The sequence below is a fragment of the Stegostoma tigrinum genome, chromosome 1 (genome assembly GCF_030684315.1).
Source record: "Stegostoma tigrinum isolate sSteTig4 chromosome 1, sSteTig4.hap1, whole genome shotgun sequence".
Taxonomy (NCBI): Eukaryota; Metazoa; Chordata; class Chondrichthyes; order Orectolobiformes; family Stegostomatidae; genus Stegostoma; species Stegostoma tigrinum.
In genome coordinates this window covers 25,521,294-25,543,209 of record NC_081354.1, presented here as the reverse complement: position 1 = coordinate 25,543,209, position 21,916 = coordinate 25,521,294, and the positions used below count along the sequence as shown (strand labels likewise).

General features: G+C 43.4%; 1 protein-coding gene across 1 annotated transcript in view; it reads right to left on the bottom strand.

Moving 5' to 3' along the window:
- LOC125454829 (nocturnin-like) overlaps positions 1-19,578 on the bottom strand; it is a 35,164-nt gene extending 15,586 nt beyond the window's left edge. Inside the window, exon 1 of the mRNA XM_048536060.2 lies at positions 19,254-19,578. Coding sequence (XP_048392017.1) covers positions 19,254-19,458 — 205 coding nt within the window. The 5' untranslated portion in view covers positions 19,459-19,578. The remainder of the gene's footprint in view (positions 1-19,253) is intronic.
- Between the last annotated feature and the right edge of the window lie 2,338 nt (positions 19,579-21,916).

The following is a 21,916-nucleotide window of genomic DNA, read 5'->3' as shown; positions in this document are numbered from 1 at the left end:
CTATTGAGCCATTTTTGATGAAGTCCCTGCCCAGAGTACATTCCATAACCTTGCCACCCTCTGTTTCATTCATGTATTATTCAGAGGGGAAAAGTAATCAGTTAGCAGTTGAGAGGCAGGAGAAGCTCAAGGCAAAAGGGGTTCCTTTCCCGTGCTTGATGGCAATCCCAAGTAAATACTAATGACACCAAGGACAACTCCAAAGAGATAAAGAGGATCCTGTCTTTTTATTATGGAGATTAAAGTGTTTCTTGACTTCATACAAAGATTCTGGATATTTGTTCTGGTTTGCCTGATCAGAACAATTAGCTCCTCCGTATCTTATTTATCTTTCTATTACGTTAAACATCTCAATTAAATCACTATTGCATTCTAAACCCAAGGGAAATACAATCATAGGTTGATCACAGTTAACCATTTCTGCTGCAGTATTAATTGTTACATCTGCCCTGCATCCAACATCTACTTCTTGAAGGACGTTCACCAGAATTGAGGATAACATTCCAGTAGGGATACAATAATGGGCCTGAACACCAATTTCTTCTATCCATTCATGTATTCCACCTTCAACAATAAAGATAATTTAATTGATTACAGTTGGTACTTGTGCACAAGCTTGTTATTACAACTATTTAATATCAATACCTCCAACTATTTTCATAGAAAACCTAACATATAAAAGTCAAATGTTGAATCAGAGTCTTTTCTACAACTATGCCCTTTGATGAGCTGAAATGGCATGGCTATAGGAAAAAAAAATTCTATAATCATACTTGTCCCGATTCGCAGATGTAGCATAACCCACATCTTTTAAAAAGAATACAGCAGCTATGGTGATTGCTTTTTTAAAAAGCAAAGAATTGTCTGAAGCCAGAAGGTAATGAAGATCCTGACTTGTATAATGAGCATGCTTCCCTCCTAAGCAAAAACTATAACTTCAAACTTTTTTTTGGGAAGCATTTATGTTTATGGACAAGTGAAAAAAGTCAGCTGATTGCATCATTCGACTCTCCATATTTGTGTTTATCTTTATAATCTTCACATAGCTGCTCAACTATTCTTTGTTCGTACAGTACACATTTACCACGCTCCAGAACTCAGGCAACAGCATCAACCTCTTTAGCATCGGGTTTCAGCATTTATCACCCATGACACTACGTATTTAAACCACTCAGTACTATTTTTGGGAAGCAGGGAAACAGAATCTTTTACATCTATAACCAACAGAACCAACTAGCCACGTTCAGCAAAGTAACTTAACAATGCCAATTTGGTTTCGCTAATGTTTGGCCACTTTGTGGAACACCGATACTCAGTTCGCAACATACAACTGCACCTCCCAGTCGCAAACCATTTCAGCTCACCCTCCCATTCCAGGGCCTTCTGCAGTGCCACAATGATGCCACCCAAAGGTTGCAGGAACAGCACCTCATTCTGCTTGGGAACCCTGCAGCCCAATGGTATCAATGTGGACTTCACAAGCTTCAAAATCTTCCCTCCTCCGATCGCATCACAAAACCACCCCAGCTTGTCCCCACCTCCCTAACCTGCCTTTACTCCCACCTCAAACCCAACCCCCATCTCTATCTATAGCCTCATCCAGCCCCGTTGACCTGTCCATCCTCCCTGGTATGAATTATCGCACCCCCCCGGCCCCCCCATATCTCCCCACCAACACTCACTTTTAATGGCTCCACCCCTGCCTCTTTGACCTGTCTGTCTCCTTTCCACCTATCTTCTCCTTTATCCATCTTCTATCCAACCCCCCCCCCCCCCCCCCCCCCACCCACTTATTTCAGAATCCCTCATTCCTGAAAGGGTCTAGGTCTGAAATATTAGCTTTCCTGCTCCACGGATACTGCTCGGCTTGCTTGCTGTGTTCATCCAACTCTACACCTATCTCTGGTTTCGCTAACGTGGTAATTTAAGATTACAGAGCTCATGTTAAGAAAGGCTTTCATTTTTAAAGAGACTACACATGCAGTGCTTTCTCTGATTCTTGCAAGAATTAACACAGTTGACAATATGTCATTACAGACAAGCAAACTATAAACGAACAGCAGAAACCTCAAAATACCCATGTGAGTAACAATGTATTTCATATTCTAGGAGTGCATTGCCACCTTTGTTTGACTTATGAAAGTGTCACAAAAACAACTTCAACAATTGGTTAACTATACCAATTGGAATGTGCCACAGATGTCCTGCAAGATCCTTATGTAAGAAGGAAGGTAGAAGTGCTCAACACCCAACAGGTTACCCCAGATGCTGAATGGACAATTGGCACAGTTTATCTCAATAGCTTCTGATAGCTATTATAGATAGTATATTGTAGAGACAGAGTCATACAGCATGGAAACAGATCCTTTGGTACAACTCATCCATGCCAACCAGTCATCTCAATCTAGCCTAGTCCCATTTTCCAACATTTAGCCCAAATTCTTTTAAACCCTTTTATTCATATAGCCATCCGGGTGCCTTTCAAATGTTGTATTTGTATCCACTTGCTCTGGCAGTCTGTTGCATACATACACAGCCCTCTACATTAAAAAGTTACCCTCAGGTACTTTAAGCCATTCCCATCTCACCTTAAAAACTTATGCCGTGGTTGGCTATTCACCGTATCCATGCCTCTGATGATTTTATAAACCTTTATAAAAGATCACCCCTACCTCCGATGCTCGGCAGGGGGGGGGGGGGGGGGGGGGAAGAGGGGGAGAGAAGCACCAGCCTATTCAACCTCTCACTATAGCTCAAACTCTTCAACCCTGGCAACTTCCTTGTAAATCCTTTCTGTTCCTCTCCAGTTTAGCAGCCCTTCTGATAAAAGGGCGAACAGAATATTAAATGTTAGGATGTTGCTCCCTGATCTTCCTTAGTCTTCCCTGGTCCATTCTCCACCTAAAAGGGAATGGCTTTCTGATGAGGACTGTCTGAGCTCTCATTCATACATTATTTCTAGGGCCTTGTAGTCTATCCTATGTTAATCTTGTGTTTGAAAATAAACTGGCACCCCAGATGACGGAGATTACCTACGTACTGTCCATCACATTAGCTCAAAGTTACTGCTGTTGGCCATTTACTAGCCACTACTTGACACAAGCATGAATAAAAGGATGACTAAGGCACCAAACTATCAGCTTACAAATGTCAAGATAGAAACTGGACTTTAAGGACTGCTTATGTGTTTTACCAGAAAGAAAGGAGCCAGTTTCTCTACTAAGGTGGCCTTATTGTATGTCTACCAATTCCATATGAATTCTATACTTTTAAACAAAAAGATACTTGCAGAATAAAAAAGGTCACATGTCTTCATGTTTTCTCTTATACCAGGTTAAGAAGTGGTTACACACAGATAAGGCTTGAATTCTCTTGTGGATTAAAAAATGAATACGTAATCTGTTGGAGGTGTTTCAGAAAGAGTAAGGATTTGCTAAGACCAGGAGAGGGGAACTATTTGCTCCAGCAGAAGACAGAACAAGGAGCATAACAATAGGGATATAATGCCATAAAGTACTGACTCACTCAAGCCTGCCCATCATCCAGCAGGCTGGTGTCAGGAGTGATGAAATACTCCCCACTTGCCTGGATGAGTACAGCTCTAACAATTGAGAAGCTTGACATCATCCAAGATAAAGCAGCTCCCTTTATTGGTTCCACATCCACAAGATGCTCTCTAGTATTTCAGAGATCCTTTAGCAACACTTTCAAAGCCTATGGCCAATCCCATCCAGAAGGCCAACAACAGAATACAGTGCTTGAAAACACCACTGACTGGAAGCTCTCCAAGCCACTCAACATCCTAACTCGTAAACATATTGTTGTGCCTTCAATTGTCACTGAAGTAAAATCCTGAATTCCCTCCCTGACGACATTGTGGATCTACCTACAGCACATGTAATGCAGAAGAAAGCAGCTCACCATCGCAAGGACAACCAGAAATGGTAACAAATGCTGGCCCAGCCAGTGATACTCATAGCCTGACAGTGAATCAAAAAAACTTCGAGGGATAGCAATAATCTGTTAAACTGCCAATTTAAAAAATTCAAAACTGGAGACATCTGTTTGGGAAGATAATTAAAATATAGGGAACAAAAACAAAAATTAGTGGTGCATGTCAAGAATACAGTCAGACAGCTTACTGCTTGCAAGAGCTTACAACTCTACTCTGAACAAGCTCAGTGCTGGCTTGTTCATTTTGACAAATACAAAGTAGGTATTTTCTATTCAAATGATTCAGTAGTTATTACACATCTCTGGAACAGGTGAGACTTGCAGAGCCCCCTTCAGCCAGGACATTACTACTGTGCCACAGGAACTTGTGTATCTCAAACTTCCAAGTATAATTAAATCTATACCCAAAAACTGGCTTATTTTAATGAAATTTCAACTACCAGATATTTTACATCTATCAACAGGACTTATTCCATCTACTTATCAGTATCTGATTGAATCAATCATGATCGATGTGGATCTAACAGATGATGTTGTTGGGGCTGAATAGCCAATTCCTGATCCTTACAGGAAGTGCTATGTATTAAAATAAATCACAAGTTAGTTTTAATTCTTCCATAGCATTCCAGCACAAAACATTGGTTTTATATAGCTGACAACATTATCACCAATTATCTATGTAAATCTATTATATATGTAAAGTGTCTTTCAGTGGGAAGTGCCCTCATTGTTGACAGCCAAATGTTGATGTACAAAATGCAGTATACTTCCATATTTTGCCTAGAGACACAAAAATATAACAACTGGATCAAATGTTTCCAAGCTTAAACTTGGTTGCTCTTCGTTATAGAAGAGGAGATTACAGATGAAAGAGTTATCCAATGACAGATTAATCAAATTGGGTGTATACTCAGGAACAAAAACAGATGTTGCTAGTAACTCAGCAGTTCTGACAGCATCTGAAGGGAAACAACAGAGTTAGCAGTGATTCCCTCTTCCTCAGAAGGGTCACCAGACATGAAACGTTAACCAACGTTTTTCTTCAGATGCCAGACCTGCGAACTTTTCCAGTAACTTCGGTTTGTGTTCCTGATTTACAGCATCTTCAGTTCTTTTGGTTTTTATTGGGTGTATATTCATTCAAGTTTATGGAAACAAGATAGATGTTGAGAGGATGTTCTTCCTGGTGGGGAGGTTTACAATTAGGGGACAGTTATGTTTATGACAGACGAGGACAATTTTTCCTCAGAAGGCTGTGGCTCCTTGGAATTCTCTTTCAGACAGAGGTCAGGCGGGACAATTTTTGTCGTTGTGTTGATGTTTAAATGGAGGACAGGCAGCAAAGTAGAATTAAGTGCACAACTCAGATCCACCATGACTTTATTGAACGGAGGAGCAAACTCAACAGGTCAATTTGCCTACTTCTACCACTGTGTTTTCAAATTTGCTCATTGGATGTGGGACTTGCTGGCTGGGCCAGCATTATTGCCCATCCCTAACTGCCCTCAATTTGGTCATGAGCTGCCTTCTTGAAATGCTGCATTCCATTGAGGGTAGTTACTTAAGGATTTCCAAGATTTTAGACCCAGCGACATATTAAATATTTCCTGAACTTTTTTCAAAAGAGATCAGTCTGCTCAGGCTTGTAATGACATCTGAAACAAAAGACTTGAACCCAGGCCTTCTGGCTCAGAGGCAGGGGCACTGCCACCATGCCACAAGAACTCTATATACTTAATGGTTTCATTTTCCTTGACTTTGGCTGTTTCAAAGATCACCGAGTAGATGGTCATAAGTGGAGATGTTCAACATCATTTGTGACTCCTCAGGTACTGAAGCAGTGTGTCTTTATATGCCATAAAGTTTCATATTATCAAGGTCTGGCATGAATCTTACTTGCTGCAAGAGCCAGGCAATGATCACCTCAGACAGTAGAATCTAACCATCTCTCTGACATTCAATGGCACTACCATTGCTAAATCCCTGATTATCAGCATGCTGGGAATTATTGTCTACATACTCAACCAGACCATCCATCTTTATGAATGATAGTGCAGATTGGAGGGACCAAGTGGTCTGATGCTCCCATTTCACGCATTCCTGTATATTTAACCTTTAAATGATTGCACTGTGTCAGTAAATTTGTCCCTCAGAATGTGTGTTAGTGACAAATGTTTACACTGCATGCTGTCTGGGTCACTCATTGTTGGACAGATGCCAAGAAACCATTTGCCAGACACTGGCCTTCATGTTCTGAATGAATTAGTTACATGATCGGCATAGCATAGTTGGTGAACTCAATGCCTTCTCCTAACAAATTAACCTGATGCAGTCAGTCATATAAAACTGATCAACAGCACCCAGGGGTAGTCTTAATTTTTGAGTTGACTAGCAAGTGACAATACTCTTTCAAGGACAAATGCAGAAACAGCAGTAGAATCCAGGGATTCGGGAGAGTGAACTTCAATAATAGCCAAAGGTAGGTCTGAGACATCCCTACCAATTTCCTCAGTGTTTTATCACAAACAGAACTTCTACTTACTGAAAACATTGCATGCTGGGGAGAAGTGCTGGAAGGTGGTGACTCCTCTGTGGCTTGGTAGAAGAGCACTATGCAAACATCAAGAAAAAAGTGGGATCCATCTGGGGAGGTGAAAATATGATTCCCAACTCCTCCCCACCCTGATTCAACTTACTAACTGCTGAATCATTATTACAAAATGCATTAGGTGAGAATCCCACAACAGGAACCGAAGCACACGAGGAATGAAAAGAACATTTTGGTAAGGCAGCTACACATAGATAAAGCTAGAGCTATTCAAAATTCCTGATCACTGCACACTTAGAATGTCAAGACAAATCAGATGTTTTAACCAAGCTTAAGTTGCGCTGAAAACTACATAAATGAGGTTGTAGACAGAAAAGATAGGGTGCGAGTTAACCCACACTCGTTGCAAGATCTGGCATAGGCTGATTGTCTATACTGAATGCCCTCACTCTTGTGTAGATTTATGTATTGCCAAAGAGGCAAAAATAAAATCAGTCACTTTAACATGAATAATAAGTGAGATAAGATTAATGTCTAAGATTAATATGGAGAAAGGCTGAATTAAGCTAATCAGCATAGATCAGGTAAATAAATGATTGTTAATGCTGGAAACACCAAAAGAATTTGTCAATGAACGGTTGCAATGGAAAGAGGCCAAGTGACACTGTTTGTGCACTGGCTCTCTGCAACAGCAACTCGGGTAGCCTGCCATCCTTGTGGGATCAAGTGAGAGACAGTACATGCATGCACTTGAGTGTGGGTCAGAGAGAATGTTAGTTAAGTGTGCTTCGCTCTGTAACTAAACTCCTGCTGCCCTTTGAATCTTTCCTGGAGTCAGTGTAGCATGACCACTCCTCTGGATCCATCATAATGCTGTAGCTGCCCTGGGAGTGTCTGATGTTGTCAATTTACAGAGAGCCTTAATCTTGTGACTAATTCCAAGCTGTACCATACTGTTAGGTAGTTCATTCCTAGCCAGTTACTGCATAACAATTTTTCACGTTACAATCATTTTATTGGAAAGCTGACTCGTGGCCTGCATGCAAGGGCGGGGGGTGGGGTAGTATTTTGTCTCTCTAATCTAGATGTCTTAATTTTAAGAATTTCTTCCAAATTTTCAAGCTTTTCTTTACAGAGAGCAATCCCAGCTTCTCCAACTTGCCCATACAACCAGTGCCCCTTATGGGACGTATTCTCAAACCATTCTGCATCAGTTTACAATTTGTCTCAACAAAATGTTAGCAAGTAGCCAGATCACCTTTTGTGTTTCATAAACACCTGATGACTCAAACTCCTCGGCAGAGTGGTAACCATTTGTTAGTGTTGCTTATTGCTGGCATTCTTTACCAACTTCACAAAACACACCTCGAACTGTTTCTCTTTTAGATGAAGAATTTATCTAGCCTCATTTGGTACACAAAATGAAAAGCTACATGCATGAGCAATAGTCTCTTTCTTTAGAATTATGCCAATTATTTTAGACCCTTCCTTGCTTTTCCTGTGGAAACAAATCACTTCATACTTTTCTGCATTCAATGTAATCTGCCACATGACCAGTCAGGTCCTCTTCAAATTTACAATATTCCCAGTCTGCATACCACCTGCAAAGTGCAAGTTGTTAACATGAAGAAAAGCAAAGTGGGAAACTCCTAATGTATCCTTTACCGATCTGACAAGAAATTGCTTCCTTCTACTGCTTCCTCTCATGCAATCAATTTAACATCTATGTGCTATCTTATTTTTCATTTCTTGCTTTTTATTGGGTCTGAGGAAATAATTGATTTTATTTTCTTTAATTCAGTCATAGTTTATCAATTTTGGCAAGTCTTTGACAAAGAACTGCCTTGGAGATAGATAAAATGAAAATGCTTAGTATATCTAAGAAAGATATTTGCACCCAATCAGACACAATCAGGGTGAACTATGTAAAACAAGACGTTAGGTGTTTTAATGGGGATGGGGAGGGAAAAAGGGGGAAGAGATGCAATAACAGAACAGCTGGAAATCTGAAATGAAAACAAAATTCTAGAAACACTTTGCAGACATGGTATCATCTGAACAGAACTGAAGGGCAGACCTGAAATTTTAAGTTTCTATCTCCACGAGTGTAACCAGACTCTGGTAGTTTTGACATTTTATGTCCTTTAAGCGTTTTTACGCCACCTACTTTTTTGCACCACCCCCAAACACTTGAATTGGGAGACTAATGCTAGAATTTGCAGACAAAGGAAAAAATAAACACTGGTTAGCTGTGGAGAGGACGAGAAACAACATCACAAGTTTTGACTGATCAGTGGCTCAGTGGTTAGCACTGCTGCCTCAGAACCAGGTGCCTGGGTTTGATTCCACCCTCAGATGACTCTGTGGAGTTTGCACATTCTCCTTGTGTCTGTGTGGGTTTCCTCCAGGTGCTCTGGTGTACTCCCACAACCTAAAGATGGGGAGTGTAGATGGATTGGCCATGCTAAATTGCCCAGTGTCCAGGGATTTTTAAGTTAGGGGGGTTAGACATGGAAAATGAAAGGAAATGGGTCTGGGTGGGATGCTCTTCGGAGGAGCGGTGTGGATTTTTGGGCTGAATAGCTTGCTTCCATGCCATAGGGATTCTATGATTCAGTAGATTGCAGCAAGTTTCAATTGACAGCTGCCTGGCTAAGAAATGCACTGTGATGTATACTGGAAGATGCAGCACCACTGAAAAGGTGAAACAACATGCAAATAAAAGCAGAGACCAAGGCTGAAGACAACTTGAGAGACACAGACCACAGCTAATAAATTAGTATGGCACAAGGTGAATGATTAGAAGTAACTTAATTCACATTTAAAGATGACTATGTTACTTGAGAATTAGAACTTTGAGATATCTATTGGTGTTTGTTTAGCATGGAAATGCCTTGTGTACATTTCAGCTAAAATCTGAATGCAACTTCACATTCATGAAAGTTAACTTTCAATACAAGACATGTTGTTTGACTATTGTTTCATCATGCTTTACAATTCAGTTACTCTTGGAAGGGCAGGCACCAACCACTGGTGGAAAGCAACTTCACTTAAGGAGCAAACTTACATATAAGACATTGGTATAGAGCTGCATCTGAGCAAGCAACTGACTTCCCCGTATAATCATCCATATGCATTCACTGGAAGCAGCTGATTCACCGTCCATTGAAAGTGAGCATATGACAGAACAGTACAGCACTGGAACAGGCTGTTTGGCCCATGATGGTGTGCCAAACAATAATGTTAAATGAAACTAATACTTTGTCTTTCCATCATCCATATCCCTCCATTCCCTGTATATGGATGTGCAGGGACAAGGTTAGGTAGTGTTATGCTGGGAAAAGCAGTCTTAAGCATAATACAGTCAGAAGCTTATTGCAGGGCCAAACAACAATGAAACTGCAAATAGCCCGTTCTCTGTTGTTGGAGAGTTGGATGAAGTTGGTGGCTAGAAAGTGCATTTTCTGCTGGAGACTGAAGACAATGATTTCATAATTAGTTGGATGAAATTTCTGCTCAAGCAATCTTGACAAATGAGGGGTCGAGTGCTGAATGTTGCTGTTGTATGCATGGGGTTTGCATCTGATGTCGCAGACAGCATTTTGATGTGAAAATAGGATAGGTGACAAGAGCAGTTACTTGTGGGACACAAAGGAGGAGAATGAAGGATTAACTGTAGCCATCTTCAAAGAAAGGGGATGACTGACTGCGGTAATTGCGGATCAGTTATTTTTTCTGAGGTTATGGTTGGCGGGTGGGGTGGGGGGGCGCGGTGGTGGTGGATTCCATAACACATTGGAGGAGAATTAGGCCATTTGACCTGTTGGGTGTTCTGCCATTCGATAATGGTGATATATGATTCTCAACCCCATTCTCCGGTCTTCATTAACCGTGTTCATGTATTCTGTAAAACTACGGAACCTGGAAAAGAAGCCTTTGCAGGTGATTTTTTTTGGCTTAGATTTAGATACGCAGGAAACGAAACAGATCTTTTTGGTTCCAAGATGATAAATGTTAGAGAAGGATGGTGCAGTCAACTATGCAGATTATTGTCCAAAAAGGATGAGGAAGGATAGGTTATTAGGATTTTGACTCAGGATGTGAAATGACTGAGAATCTTTTCAATGTTGCTGAGTTCATATTTAAAACTGGAGTTCTATGAAAGATGGGCATGAATCTGGAATGTGTCATGGCCTGAATCATCTGTTCCTATACAGTAAGAGTACATTAGTCATGAATCACAAGTTTCAGAGCAGAACAAGACTTATGACAAGTAATCAGAATGTGGCTACTGGTAATTGGATAAACCATTGACATATAATGCCAACTTAAACTCTAATCTTTTCATAACCTCCTCCTGCCCAACTCCCTTCACACAAATATAGGGAAATAGATTACTGGTAGAATTAGAAAACTGGAAAGTCAGTTCAGTTCAGTTCAGTTGTTGAGATGATCCATCTTCATTGGCCAGATGCCTCATTGATCAGTTTTTTTGGATGCCTCCATGGTTTGTATGTATTATATAGTGTAGCTGATTGGTAAATTAGGACACTTCAAGTCAATTTGGAAGTCACAGCTTATAACAACTGCATGCTGCAGAAAAGGCTTCTTTTTTCAGATTTACTGAGTTTTTGACTGCAGAGAACAAGCAGCCTCTGGACAGGGAGAAGATTTGCTCACTTTTCCTCTTTTATCACTCTAAACTGCTTCCAGTTCCAAGCTGCTCAGCAATACAAGAACCAAATCACAATTGTTGACAATAAGAAGGTCTGTCAGTTATCGATAACTGTCACTAGTCCACAGCTCAATCAAATACTTGTTGGCAACAAGAGTTGCATTAGTACACATCCAAAGCTCCAGGTCACCTGCAATCTGAATTTTAATTACTACTTCCTCTCAGTTGTTTACGATGCCTGCCATGGGCTTCAGGTTACTTGCAGCCATTGTTTCAAACACTGATTTTTAAAACTGTTCCTCATTTCAAACCACAGCTTTTTCAAAATCAAAACCCAGGAATAAATTGTCAAGATCCTGACAACAATGTCTAGCCAGCTTGTGATATACCAAGGACTTGAAAGGCATTATCTACAGTGTGGAAACAGGCCATTCAGCCCACAAGTCCACAATGCCTCTCCGAAGAGCATCCCACCCAGACCCATCTCCTGCAACCCAGCATTTCCCATGTCTAATCCACCTAATTATTCCATATAATAGTACAATTATCAATGTGACAGGTTAGGTTCCACATAAGTAGAGTCCTAATAATTAAAAAATATTTATGGGGATTGAGCAAAGCTGGAAGAATAGTTACCTCTTAATTTGGAAACAACTTATTAATTTACACAGCAACAATTCCCTGCAACAAACATGTAATTAAGCAACTCATTATATAATGCATAATGAATCACACTAAATATTAAAAAAAGGAAATCAACCTATCAGGTACAAAAGGTTTATGTTACATTGTCCTGCCTCCATTTTAAGTCATGTCCTGCAGTAGGCAGTGACTCCACGTGTATCATACCCATGTGGTATCTTCCAATTTGGTCGCATATCAAATAATCAGAATGTAGCTCCAACTTATTCCCTTGGAACTCCAGCACAAGACAATAGCAGACATTTACGTAAACAAAGAGCACACATATGCAAAGAAACAGCCCACATCCTTGTTAAGTACTGGAAAGCAGTCAAAAAAAAAGTGTGCCTTTAGAAAAGCTTTCCAGGGATTCAAGTTTTTATTTAAAGCTCATGCACAAAACAGAAATGGATGCTAGCTCCCCTGGCTCCAATTGTTGTCAGAGCCTCACTTCTCTTGACCCATGGCACATTCGATGACAACATTGTATTTGGAATGCAGTAATGTCTTTGGTGCATGCACAGACACTTCCTGAGGCCTGTACTATTACGGCAAGATGGTATCACAGGCCACGTCTGTGCAGTGGGTGTATTGTGATTATTAATAACACCAATCAGGAAAGGAACCTTTAGATACACTGGTCTCACTTAGCACCTCATGGCACTGAATCCAAGCTTACGACCGCTAGAATATCCAAATCAGATCATTCAACAGTCATAGAAAGAAGTTAGAGGCCTTAATATGCAAACAGCACTTAGCGCACTTATTCAAGTCATAAAGTTGTGAATTTAAGCATCACTTCAGACTTGAACACAAAATCCTGACTGACACTACGTTGCACTGAGGAAGTACTATGGTGTCCAGGCGCTAGACTTTATTTTCAATCTGGGACTGGGAATCCAATTATCCAACTGGATAACTGCCAATGTGCCAACTTCATGCTGCAAATCTATAAAATATAGATGTTCTAACAAGGCCGGTGAACCCAGAATCCAGTTGGTGGTATGCTTAGTGCTATGTAATGAGCCAGACTTTATAAAAGACCTTAAAGTAAGGGAACAGTTAGGAGGCAGTGATCACAATATGGTAGAGTTCAGTCTGCAGTTTGAAAGAGAGAAGGCAAAATCAGATGTAATGGTGTTACAGTTAAATAAAGGTAATTACAGGGGCATGAGGGGGAATTGACAAAAATCGACTGGAAGCAGAGCCTAGCAGGGAAGACAGTAGACCAACAATGGCAGGCGTTTCTGGGTGTAATTGAGGACACAGTACAGAGGTTCATCCCAAAGAAAAGATAGATTATCCGGGGTGGGATTAGACAGCCACGGCTGACAAAGTCAGTCAGGAAATATATCAAAGAAAGAGAGAGCCTATAAAGTGGCCAAGAGCACTGGGAAATCAGAAGATTGGGAAGGCTACAAAAACAGACAGAGGATAACAAAGAGAGCAATAAGGAAGGAGAGGATCAAATATGAAGGTAGGCTAGCTAGTAATATTAGAAATGATAGTAAAACCTTCTTTCAATACATAAGAAACAAACGAGAGGCAAAAGTAGATACTGGGCCCCTCCAAACTGATGTTGGAAGGCTAGTGATAGGAGATAAGGAAATAGCTGAAGAACTTAAGTTATTTGCGTCAGTCTTCACAGTGGAAGACATGAGTAGTACGCCAACAATTAGGGAAAGCCGGGGGCAGAGTTGAGTATGGTAGGCATTACAAAAGAGAAAGTGCTAGAAAAGCTAAAAGGTCTAAAAATTGATAAATCTCCCAGCCCCGATAGGCTACATCCTAGAGTTCTAAGTGAGGTGGCTGAGGAAATAGCGGAGGCTTTGGTCGTGATCTTTCAAAAGTCACTGGAGTCAGGGAAAGTCCCAGATGATTGGAAAATTGCTGTTGTAACCCCTCGTTTAAGAAAGGATCAAGGCAAAAGATGGAAAATTATAGGCCGATTAGCCTAACCTCAGTAGTTGGTAAAATTCTAGAATCCATCGTCAAGGATGAGATTTCTAAATTCCTGGAAGTGCAGGGTCAGATTAGAACAAGTCAGCATGGATTTAGTAAGGGGAAGCCGTGCCTGACAAACCTGCTGGAATTTTTGAAGAGGTAACAAGTGTGTTAGACCAGGGAAACCCAGTAGATGTTATCTATCTAGACTTCCAAAAGGCCTTTCATACGGTGCCTCACGGGAGGCTGCTGAGCAAGGTGAGGGCCCATGGTGTTCGATGTGAGCTACTGGCTTGGATTGAGGATTGGCTGTCTGACAGACGGCAGAGAGTTAGGATAAAAGGCTCTTTTTCAGAATGGCAACCGGTGACGAGTGGTATCCCGCAGGGTTCAGTGTTGGGGCCACAGCTGTTCACCTAATACATTAATGGCTTGAATGAAGGGACTGGGGGCATTCTGGCGAAGTTTGCCGATGATACAAAGATAGGTGGACAGGCAGGTAGTATTGAAGAGGTGGGGAAGCTGCATAAAGATTAAGACAGTTTAGGAGAGTGGCCCAGGAAATGGCTGATGAAATTCAACTTAAGCAAACGTGAGGTTTTGCACTTTGGAAAGAAGAATACAGGCATGGACTATTTTCTAAATGGTGAGAAAATTCGCAAATCAGAAGTACAAAGGGATCTGGGAGTGTTGGTCTAGGATTCTCTAAAGGTTAACTTGCAGGTAGAGTCCGTAATTAAGAAAGCAAATGTAAATGTTGTCATTTATCTCAATAGGATTGGAATATAAAAGCAGCGATGTGCTTCTGAGGCTTTATAAAGCTCTAGTTAGGCCCCATTTAGAATACTGTGTCCAATTTTGGGCCCCACAGCTCAGGAAGGGCATACGAGCCCTGGAGCGTGTCCAGCAGAGATTCACACGGATGATCCCTGGGAATGGTAGGTTTAACGTATGATGAACGGCTAAGGATCCTGGGATTGTACTCTTTAGAGTGTAGAAGGTTGAGGGGAGATCTAATAGAAACTTAGAAGATAATGTATGGTTTAGAAGGGGTGGACACTAGAAAGTTGTTTCCGTTAGGCGGGGAGACTAGGACCCGTGGGCACAGCCTTAAAATTAGAGGGGGTTAATTTAAAACTGAAATGAGACGACATTTCTTCAGACAGAGAGTGGTGGGCTTGTGGAATTTATTGCCACGGAGTGCAGTGGAGGCCGGGACGTTGGATGCCTTCAAGGCAGAGATCGACAAATTCTTGATCTCAGAAGGAAAAGGGCTACGGGGAGAGTGCAGGGAAGTGGAGTTGAAATGCCCATCAGCCATGATTTAAATAGCAGAGTGGACTGGATGGGCTGAATGGCCTTACTTCCATCCCTGTGTCTTATGGTCTTACTCGCCAGGTAGAGGGAGCTGTCTACAGAGCTTGCTCTGTAGAGAAAGAAGGCGGCCATACTGGAGCCTGCTTCTGCCACCTCGGAAGTACAGGCAACAAGTCATGAGCCAATAATGCATTACACAGAAGTTAACAGTCAAAAGGCACTGCATGCAATCTCACTCAAAAATCCTGACTAACAAAATTACCAAAATGCTCCTTGCATTTAACCAGACAGCTACAACTAACATTAATGGTTTGGGTTGAGACACCTGGGAATTGAAAGTCACCTTCTAGCCTTTCCCAGGCTGCTAGAAGATCATAACAAGCAGTTAATTGGAGGCAGACAAGTTCCTGGCTGTTCCCGTCTTTGCCTTGAAAATATAATGCATCCCAGGAGTGCAGCACACCGACATGCCAACCATGTGTGCCAATTTCAAAGTATGTCCATTCCCAACATCACCCTCCAGGAGGTAGAAAGTCTTGGCCATTACTTCTCACACAACTTGTCAGTCTTACCAGACCACAGGTCTGCTCTCTCAAAGAGAACTGGTGATGGTTTAACCAGAGAATCCTTCATGGCAAATATTAGCTGGTGCAGGAATTACACCCACACTGCTGACATCACTGCACTACAAACCAGCCAACTGAGCCAAACTGACTCTCTCGCACACAAAAGATGATGTGAAACTAAGAGGGGAGGACCTTACAGACATTTATGATCATGAGGGGCATAGACAAGGTGATTGGCAAAGGTCTTTCTCCAGGGTCAGGGAGTTCAAACTTCCAGCACATAATTTTAAAATGAGAGGAGAAAAATTTAAAAGGGACTTACGGGTCAACCTTTTCCAGAGGTTGGTTTGTATGTGCAATGAACTGCCAGAGAAAGTAGTAAATGCTGGTACAGTTACAACATTTAAAAAGACATTTGGACAGGTACATGAACAGGAAAGGTTTAGATGGATATGGGCCAAACATAGGCAAATCAGACTAGTTCGTTTAGGGTAACTTGGCTGGCATGAATGAGTTGGACTGAAGGACTTGTTTGTGTGGTACGTGAGTCTGAGTCTATAACTATCACTTTAAGCACTCATTTCACGTGCATGTACAAGAATCCACAGTGCTAATCAAAGAGCAGCAGGGCAGTTCTCAGTCGAGCACTGACTATTGGGCAGGGCAATGAAAATAAAAAAGACAGACAATCTAGTCATTGCCAGCTATTTGTAGGACCTTGCTGCATTTCTTGCATAACAGTGATTACACAAAAAGAAACCTCTATTAGCCATTAATGAATGGTAAGGAAACCCAGACTGTGGGACCAAACTAGCCTGGAGATCTCACTTTGAGACAAAGTTGCAGAGGGCTCTGTAGGGATTTTTGCTTCATCTTTAGCTATTGAAGGTCCAGAAGACTGGAAGGTGGCTAATGTCGTTCCACTGTTTAAGAAAGGTAGTAAAGACAAGCCAGGGAACTACAGGCCAGTAAGCCTGACATCACTGGTAGGCAAGTTATTGGAGAGTATACTGAGGGTCAGGATCAATCAACATTTGGATAGTAAAGGTCTGATATTAGAGATAGCGGATTGGTGTGAGAGAAGTCATGTCTGACAAACCTGCTGGAGTTTTTTTTGAAGAGGTAACCAAAAAGACAGATGAGAGTAGGGCAGTGGATGTTGTCTGTATGGGTATTAAGGCCTTTGACAAGGTCCCACACAGCAAGCTAGTTATGAAGGTTAGGTTGCATGGGATCCAGGGAGAGCTAGCTAATCATTCAAAATTGGCCTGATAGTAGGAAGCGGAGGGCGACGGTTGGAGGTTGTTTCTCAGACTGGAGGCCTGTGACTAGTGGTATGCCACAAGAGTCAGTGCTGGGATCTTTGTTATTAGTAGGTGTAGATTAGTAAGTTTGCAGGTAATACAAAATTAGGAGGTATCATTGCTAATGAGGAAGGTTATCAAAAATTACAGTGGGATCTTGATCAGATGGGGAAGTGGGCTAAGAATGGACAAATTTAATTCAATACAGCTAAGTGTGAGGTGTTGCACTTTGTTAATGGCAAGGTCCTGAGGAGTGTTGTGGAACAGTGGGACCTAGGAGTACATGTACATAGTTCGTTAAAAGCAGAGTCACAGGTGGACAGGGTGGTGAAGAAGGCGTTTAGCAATCTCGCCTTCATCGGTCACCGGGCTGCGTATAGGGGTTGATACATTATGCTGCAGTTGTACAAGTCATTGGTGAGGACCTACAGTACTGTATACAGTTTTGATCACCTTATAATAGGAAAGATATAGTTAAACTGGAAAATGTGCAAAGGAAGATTTACGTGGATGTTGCTAGGACTAGTAGGCCTGAGTTATAGGGACAGGTTGGCCAGGATAGAACTTTATTCCTTGGAATGTAGGAGAATGAGGGTGACCTTATTGAGGTGTATAAGGTCATGAGGGGCATAGAGAGGATGAATGCACATAGTCTTTTTCCCCTGGGATGGGGAATTGAAAACTAGAGGGCTTGGGTTTAAGTTGAGAGGGGAAAGATTTAAGAACCACCTGAGGGGCAACTTCTTCAGAGTGGTGTACATGTAGAATAGGCTGCCACAGAAAGTCATTGAGGCAGGTACAATAGCAACATTTAAAAAAACAACTTTGATCGACACATGGATGGGAAGGGTGTAGGGGATAGGGACCAAATGTGGGCAATTGGAACTTGCTGAGTAGGCACCATGGTCAGCACAGAGCAGTTTGGACAGAAGGGTCTATTTCAATGCTACATTACTGTGTGACTTTGACAAGGTGTGATACAACCGATAGCCCAGACTGTTTTGCAGACATGCAAGTTGTTGTGAAAGGTCCACACCTCCCAATTGGGAGAATGATGGCTTGGAGAACAGCATGTCTCATATGTAGTCAGGATATTGGCTTGTTTAGATTTCAAGGCAGATGGCATTCACAAGAAGGTCAGCACTGCGAACCTACTGATGACAACATGATGGCCTACAAGCCAAGCACAGTTCTGTGAACTGCAAATATTTAACAAACTAGATCCCTACATACACTGAGTGTCTTAAACATTTGCCACTATCACTGTATACTTGAGCTCCCAGGGAGTAGTGTTGCCATACTGGAATTGAAGAGAAAAGATCAAGTAATCAGAGGAACAGCACATCATGCTGCACTTTAACGGTTTTTGGATCAGACACTGAATCCAAAACGTTTCAGATTACAGTCTCTGTTCCTACTTTCCCATCCAAGAGGACAACTAGGCGATGATTTGCAAGACAACACTTTATAAAATCATCCACTATCGTCAATAAAATGCAAGTATTTCACACAACAGAAAAGAACTACCAGACGAAAGCAGTTGTTTGCATTCTAGTAAGTCGCCGTTCAGGCATTTTACAATGTTTCTGCATCGCTTCTAATGAATAAAGACTGCAAAAAAGTGGTACAAAAGTCAAGAGTTCGCCGCAGACGCTGAATATGAGAGAAACTCAACAGTCTATGACTACAACACGTTGCTCTTGCGACTCAGCTCACGTCGGAAAGAATTCCCAATACACACAGACGCGCTTCCTTTTAATAGGCAGTGACAGTTTAAAATAGCTAGGGTTTGGTGATGGAAGTGTGCTGGGAGGAAGTATTCTTTTTAGAACATAGTTTTAAAAAAAGCATGAAGCAGCCCAGAACCAGATAGATAGATAGACACATACATGCACAACCTGGCAGAGCCCTGGAACTCTCTCGAGTTTAGAGATATATGTTTGAAAATTTGGGCTCGAACGGTACATTGACAGAGAACCATCTCTTTAGCCACTCCCTCCAACAAAAAGCAAAACCGTTCGCAGCCACTGTCCCCCAATCTTTCCTGAACGATGTGAAGAGTGAATGACAAAGGTTCTCTGACACAAATTTAAACCCAGTCTGGTTGAAGAGGCTCGACCCTTGAGTAATAGTGAGAGGTGATGGGGGAAGTGAAGTAAAGACAGGTGCAGGAATGAATCAGCTCGGTCTTCACACTCTCTTCTGACTGCCTCCCACCTCAAGAACCACCGCCGGGTTCACGCTCCCCTCGTTCGGTAACTCACCGGCCGCCGCGCCGACCGTCGCACCCGGTGCCGGTGCTCCCGCCGCTGGCGGCACCGTTCCCGTCGTCGCTGATGCCGAGCCGGTTTTACGGAGCAGGGCCTGGCGACTGAACGCGGGCGAAGAGCCAGACATGAGCTGCAGGAGATCTCGCTGGCGTAACGTCGCGCACAGCCGAGCCGGTGCCTGAAACATTACCGCCCGCATCAGTCGCTTGGCTCAGCCCTGTGCCTTACCCTGACCGGCCAGGCTCAGCCCAACGCCACCCACGGTCTGACTGAAGAGAAATGAGCCCAATCCCTTCCCCCAGCAACCAGCACCCCCATGGTGACGCGCAGGCGCAGTCTGCGCCCACTGGCCTCAAATCCGTCCCAGGAGAGGGGTAGGGGGGAAGCACACAGGACAACACTAATATTTCAGCACCTACTCACAATCGTAGGGATATTTTACCAAATGAAACGGTTTGTTTTCTAAATAAAGTGACAGCGGGATTATCCGTTTTGAAAACACGCGTTTCGTCCTTCGGGTTGATGAATTCAATATCGCCATCCACCCCTTCCGCTTGGGGGAGCGTGTGGACTAGCCTATTGGAAGGTTGCGGCGTGTTGGCAGCCTCCGCGTCACGTGACTTGCAAAGTGGAAACTTTGAAGCTCAGCCAAGTCGAGGTTCATCCATCGCCGGATACGTGGAAGATCAGCGCCACGGGGAAAGACGAAAGAACTGCGGATGCTGTAAATGAGAAGCAAAAACAGAAGTTGCTGGAAAAGCACGTCCAACAGGCCTAGCAGTATCCGTGAAGATAAATCAGAGTTAACGTTTCGGTAACCCTGATTTCTCTTCACGGACGCTGCCCAGACCAGCATGGACAAACATAGGAGCGATGAGGACTGTATCGGCGCCGCCTCTTGCTCCCCAGAGGAGCTCGAACAGTTCATCCACTTCACCAACACCTTCCACCCCAACCTTCAGTTCACCTGGGCCATCTCCAGCACATCCCTCACCTTCCTGGACCTCTCAGTCTCCATCTCAGGCAACCAGCTTGTAACTGATGTCCATTTCAAGCCCACCGACTCCCACAGCTACCTAGAATACACCTCCTCCCACCCACCCTCCTGCAAAAATTCCATCCCCTATTCCCAATTCCTCCGCCTCCGCCGCATCTGCTCCCACGATAAGACATTCCACTCCCGCACATCCCAGATGTCCAAGTTCTTTAAGGACCGCAACTTTCTCCCCACAGTGATCGAGAACGCCCTTGACCGCGTCTCCCGCATATCCCGCGACACATCCCTCACACCCCGCCCCCGCCACAACCGCCCCAAGAGGATCCCCCTCGTTCTCACACACCACCCTACCAACCTCCGGATACAACGCATTATCCTCCGACACTTCCGCCATTTACAATCCGATCCCACCACCCAAGACATTTTTCCATCCCCTCCCCTGTCTGCTTTCCGGAGAGACCACTCTCTCCGTGACTCCCTTGTTCGCTCCACACTGCCCTCCAACCCCACCACACCCGGCACCTTCCCCTGCAACCGCAGGAAATGCTACACTTGTCCCCACACCTCCTCCCTCACCCCCATCCCAGGCCCCAAGATGACATTCCACATTAAGCAGAGGTTCACCTGCACATCTGCCAATGTGGTATACTGCATCCACTGTACGCGGTGCGGCTTCCTCTACATTGGGGAAACCAAGCGGAGGCTTGGGGACCGCTTTGCAGAACACCTCCGCTCAGTTCGCAACAAACAACTGCACCTCCCAGTCGCAAACCATTTCCACTCCCCCTCCCATTCTCTTGATGACATGTCCATCATGGGCCTTCTGCACTGCCACAATGATGCCACCCGAAGGTTGCAGGAACAGCAACTCATATTCCGCCTGGGAACCCTGCAGCCATATGGTATCAATGTGGACTTCACCAGTTTCAAAATCTCCCCTTCCCCTCCTGCATCCCAAAACCAGCCCAGTTCGTCCCCTCCCCCCACTGCACCACACAACCAGCCCAGCTCTTCCCCCCTACCCACTGCATCCCAAAACCAGTCCAACCTGTCTCTGCCTCCCTAACCGGTTCTTCCTCTCACCCATCCCTTCCTCCCACCCCAAGCCGCACCCCCATCTACCTACTAACCTCATCCCACCTCCTTGACCTGTCCGTCTTCCCTGGACTGACCTATCCCCTCCCTACCTCCCCACCTACACTCTCTCCACCTATCTTCTTTACTCTCCATCTTCGGTCCGCCTCCCCCTCTCTCCCTATTTATTCCAGTTCCCTCTCCCCATCCACCTCTCTGATGAAGGGTCTAGGCCCGAAACGTCAGCTTTTGTGCCCCTGAGATGCTGCTTGGCCTGCTGTGTTCATCCAGCCTCACATTTTATTATCTTGGACAAACATAGGAGACTGGCTGTACTGTCAACAAGTGCAGATTCATGGGCCAATGTCCCTGAGGAAAGGGAGTACTGTTGAGGTTTCTGAGGAGCTTTAATACCCATCACAGCAATAAGTGTCGATTGACGCTTTACCCTGTAAAAACAACTTGGTTGTTAGATCCTGAGATTATAATGAAAGCAGACGCTGGAAGTCTGCAATAAAAACAAAGTGCTGGTGAAATTCAGCAGGTCTGGCAGCATCTGTGGAGTCAGAAACAATTAACGCTTGGA